Genomic DNA, 5,000 nt, shown 5'->3' with positions numbered 1-5,000 from the left:
TTTACATCCTCAGTTCTCATCTCAGCGCGGACCATGGTGGCGTTTTTTCGTCTCATTGACCCTTTCGATACGACCACGTCACCGGCAACATTTAAAAAAATATCTAACAAATATTTAATAATATTAAAAAAATATCTAACAAATCTAAAAAATTCCTCACTCCAACACTTGCTGAAAGCTGAGAAACTGCCCTTTCTAGTATTATAGGGAAAATCCAATTAATATTCGAAATGTTGTCACTGTACTTTCAGGGTTAAAAGGGTTAATGGGGAACAGCTGGTTAAGAACATGGTAACTGCTGTTTAGATCTCAACTAACCTGCTGTTCTCACGTCTACAGGCTTGACTGACACCTGGCGACACCTTCCGACTCTACCGACCAGCCAGCCGGCCAGCCAATCATGTCAGGTCTCCCCACTGCCTTCAGGCCCCGCCCCTCCTCTCAGTAACCAATCCGCGGAGCCAGGATGTCGGCGTGCGGTGAGTTCGCGGAGCACGTGTGGAAACCCGGCTCCTGCAAGAACTGCTTCCACCCGCGCAGCGCCCACCGGGCCAGCGGGGGCAGTGTGGCGCCGGCCTGCCTGAGGAGCAGCAGCGCCGTGGCGGGGGAGGATGGCGAGGACGCCGTGACCTCGCCCTCGCCGTACAGCAAGCCCACCATCGCCGTCAGACCCACCATGATGCTGAACACGGACGCCAACGCCACGCCGACCGACCTCAACATGAACACAGAGCAGGTAGGAAGGACAGGGTGGGAACCCTTCAAACTGTCTTTCTTTCTTTCTTTCTTTCTTTCTTTCTTTCTTTCTTTCTTTCTTACTTTCTTTCTTTCTTTCTTTCGTTCTTACTTTATTTCTTTCTTACTTTCTTTCTTTCTTTCTTTCTTTCTTTCTTTCTTACTTTCTTTCTTTCTTTCTTTCTTTCTTTCGTTCTTACTTTATTTCTTTCTTACTTTCTTTCTTTCTTACTTACTTACTTACTTTCTTCCTTACTTTCTTTCTTTCTTTCCTTCGTTCTTACTTTCTTTCTTTCTTTCTTACTTACTTTCTTTCTTTCTTACTTTCTTTCTTTCTTTCTTTATTTCGTTCTTACTTTATTTATTTCTTACTTTCTTACTTTATTTCTTTCTTACTTTCTTCCTTACTTTCTTTCTTTCTTTCTTTCTTTCGTTCTTACTTTCTTTCTTTCTTTCTTTATTTCTTTATTTCTTTATTTCTTTATTTCTTTCTACATTCTTGCATTTGCTTATTCATTCACTCATCGATATCTACATTCATCCCGTTTACTCATTCAGTCAGGTGTTCACGTCTCACTCCTGTCTCTCTCCCCCCTGTGTCTCTCTCCCCCCCGTGTCTCTCTCCCCCCGTGTCTGTGTCTCTCCCCCCGTGTCTCTCTCCCCCCGTGTCTGTGTCTCTCCCCCGTGTCTGTCTCTCTCTTCCGTGTCTGTCTCTCTCTCCCCCGTGTCTGTATCTCTCCTCCCTGTGTCTGTCTCTCTCTCCCCCGTGTCTGTGTCTCTCTCCCCCCGTGTCTGACTCTCTCTCCCCTGTGTCTCTCTCTCCCCCGTGTCTTCAGCCCCAGAGCCTTCAGAAGCTGGAGTGCGTCCTGCTGAAGAAGGTTCTGGATCTGTCTCCTCTCTACATCGACGGGGACGGCGTCTCCAAGGCGCTGAGGGAGTCCGTCCCGCTGAGCCCCGCCCACGCTGGACGCTTCTCCCCCGGACCCCTGTCCCCCCCCTCCCCCCTGTCCCCCCTGTCCCCCCTCCACAAAGACTCAGCGGTGATCAGCAGCATCTTCGTCTCACAGGCCGACGGCCGCGCCCCCCGGCAGCAGGTGACCAGAAGCTTCAGGAGCCCCTACGGCCCCGTCGCCCCGGCAACCAGGGGGCCGCCCGGCTCCCCCGACCCCTCCCCCGCCCGCGCCGGCGTCCCCCTGTTCATCAGCATCATCACCACCCCCGCCCTGGCGAGCACCGTCAGCTCCTCCTCCTCCTCCTCCTCCCAGCCCCCCATCACTCCTCCTCCCCCTCCCTCGTCCAGCTCCGTGACCCTGGACCCCCAGAACCCCCCGCGGCCCTGCGGACGCCCCTCCCCCTGCGCCCTGTCCGACCCGGCCAGCCTATCGGACTCCGGCTCCTCCTACCGCAGCAGCACGGACTCCCTGCCCAGCCCCCCGGCGCCCGCCAGCCCGACCGGCGAGCCCATCTACGCCGAGAGCACCAAGAGGAAGAGGCCCGAGGCCGGGGCGGCGACCGGGGGCGGCGCCGCGAGACGCCAGAGAGCGGGGGGGGCGGAGCCGACCGGAGGGGAGGGCCAGAGGGCAAAGATCACCGTCATGGCCGCCCGCACGGAGGAGAACAACCGGACGTTCTACCTGAGCAGCCCGGACTCAGCGGTCAGCACGCAGTGGCCCTACTTCAGCCCGACCTCTGACCCCGGCGGCCTGGCCTTCCGCTGGCCCAGCGCGGGGTCGGTCGCCCCCCAGGCCCCTGGCTCCGCCCCCCAGGCCCCAGGCTCCGCCCCCCAGGCCCCCCTCCAGTCCAGCCCCCCGATCCCGCCCAAGAGGAACGGCCGCTCCCCGAAACTGGGCGCCTCCAGTCTGTCCCCGCTGCCCCTCCCGGACCTGGCCGCGCTGACCCTGCTCTCCCCCCGGGCCAGGCCCCTCCCCCCCCCGGAGGCCCCCGCCCCCGAGCGCCGGCACAAGCTGCACGGCTCCGCCTGGAGCTGGGAGGGCCGCATCGAGGAGGAGGAGGAGGGGGAGGAGGAGGGCGAGGGGGAGGCGGCCAGGGAGCAGGGAGCCGCCCCCGAGCCCCGGGTCAACGGCTGGAGGGAGGCCAGGGAGCGCAGGGGGCCGGCGGGGGCGCGGGGCGAGGGCGGGCCCCCGTCTGCTCCAGGCACGGCGCCGGCCAACAATGATGGCAGTCAGGAGGGCGCGGGCGCCAGCGTCGCCACCGAGGAGCAGCAGCAGGAGGAGGAGGAGGAGGAGAGCAGACACAGCAGCAGCATGATGGCCAAGACACCGGCGCCGCGGGGCTCCGACCCAGAACCCAGCCCTCCACCCCCACCGCCCAAGAAACACCACAGGTAAGAACCACTCTGTCTGGATGAATCAATGAATGAATGAATGAATGGAGGTGGTGAGTGATGGTGAAGCCCTGGCTCTCTGATGTTGATGTGTGTGAAGCAGCAAGGCAAACGTGGGTACAGTCTGTCTGTCTCTGGTTATGTCCTCCAGTATGTCTGTCTCTGGTTATGTCCTACAGTCTGTCTGTCTCTGGTCATGTCCTACAGTATGTCTGTCTCTGGTCATGTCCTACAGTCTGTCTGTCTCTGGTTATGTCCTACAACCTCAAACACACAGTCTGCTCTCGTACTGCGTCTCTGGAAGTCTGAGTCTTATTGATTATTTGCCAGTTTTTGTTTGTTTTATAAATTGTTAGTTGAGACAAACGATCCGAACCGACAGAATTTCACACGAGCCGGCTTAGTGTGTTTCATTCCAGAGCTAATCAATGAAAGAATGATTTCCTTACTAACTCAGTACAATAGAATCAATATAACTGGATGAATCACACCCAGTTCTCAGTTACATCACAACAGGACTATTCTGTGTGAGTTGGACTATTCTGTGTGAGTTGGACTATTCTGTGTGAGTTGGACTATTCTGTGTGAGTTGGACTATTCTCTGAGTTGGACTATTCTGTGTGAGTTGTGGTTTTGTGATAGTGATGCTGTGTTCTTGGTTGAATTAATTGCAGTGTTTTCCTCCTTGATTTAGGCCAGTTTAAGTCTTTACCACTAGCTACTAGCTACATACTAACTACATACATACACATATAATACTCTACCTACACTGGCTACTGGCTAGCTACTCTACCATCCACAGAGACAGTAATACACTACCCAACACTACCCAACACTAGGCAGCACAGGAGTTAACCAGATATTAAAGACAGTATCACTTCTCAGAGTGTGCGTGCCTGCATGCGCATGTGTGTGTATTTTGGATGTTTATTGGTTCACTGTAGGTCTATTTAGAGAGAGAGAGATAGAGGGTGAGTGTGTGTGTGTGTGCGCATGTGTGTGTGTGTGTGTATGTGTGTGTGTGTGTGTGTGTGTGTGTGTGTGTGTGTGAGTGTGAGTGTGTGTGTGTATGTGTGAGTGTGAGTGTGTGTGTGTGTGTGTGTGTGTGTGTGTGTGTGTGTGTGTGTGTATGTGTGTGTATATGTGTGTGTGTGTGTGCCGAGCCCGCTGTGATCCATCCTTTCTGTGCTGTGTTCATTCACCAGCAGCATCAGTATCATCCTCCCTCCTCCCTTCTAGAACCCCAGCGTCGTCCGCTCTGTTCCGGAACCCTCCCTGGCTGAACGCTGCTCTTGTTCCTCATCCCACATCGTGTGACTTTTCATTCTCCTCCCGAGCCAGAGAGCACGCTGGAGTAACGCTCTCTTCTCTTGTCACGTTGTAGAGTTGTTTTTTTGGCCGTCGCACAATGGTGCGCGTCTGGTTGAAGAGAGGCCTTGTCTCACGGCTGTGAACACACAAAGAGCGCTCTGTCACACACACACACACACACTCAGCTGAGACACGCAGCTCACACTGCTTTGTGAAATCACTGGTGTTTAAACCTTGGGAGGAACTAATGTCACGGCCTAGGTCAGAAATCAAACCATCCACTACGACACTACTTTAAACTTACAAATAGTAAGGCAATCTTTTTTATTTACATTTATATTTTAGTTTAGAAACCCTGGATGTTACATATCTGTGATTATTCCCATTATGTGTGACCACTACCCTTAGTAACCCTTATGTTAATAAAAGCATAAAAATAAACTAAAATTACACCGTGACCAAGGAATCATGTGGTGAAGCGATTTAGAAGAGGTTGAACCAGACTGACATTTGGTCTCTTCTATTCTGGACCGGACTGGATTATTAATACTGAGCTCTGAGTCATGGGCTGAGAACAGAGAGATGGGGGGGGGTGATGTTACTCCAAATA

General features: G+C 53.8%; 1 protein-coding gene across 1 annotated transcript in view; it reads left to right on the top strand.

Moving 5' to 3' along the window:
• Positions 1 to 466: 466 nt before the first annotated feature.
• prag1 (PEAK1 related, kinase-activating pseudokinase 1) overlaps positions 467 to 5,000 on the top strand; it is a gene marked incomplete at both ends in the record, with an annotated part of 21,395 nt that continues 16,861 nt past the window's right edge. The window contains 3 exon segments of the mRNA XM_084460112.1: positions 467 to 736; positions 1,572 to 1,970; positions 2,058 to 2,959. Of these exon segments, the coding sequence (XP_084316238.1) occupies positions 467 to 736; positions 1,572 to 1,970; positions 2,058 to 2,959 (1,571 nt within the window).

The sequence above is a fragment of the Borostomias antarcticus genome (genome assembly GCF_949987555.1).
Source record: "Borostomias antarcticus genome assembly, chromosome: 30".
NCBI classification, from domain to species: domain Eukaryota; kingdom Metazoa; phylum Chordata; class Actinopteri; order Stomiiformes; family Stomiidae; genus Borostomias; species Borostomias antarcticus.
Note: the sequence above shows the minus strand (reverse complement) of the source record. Positions and strands in the feature narration are given on the sequence as shown.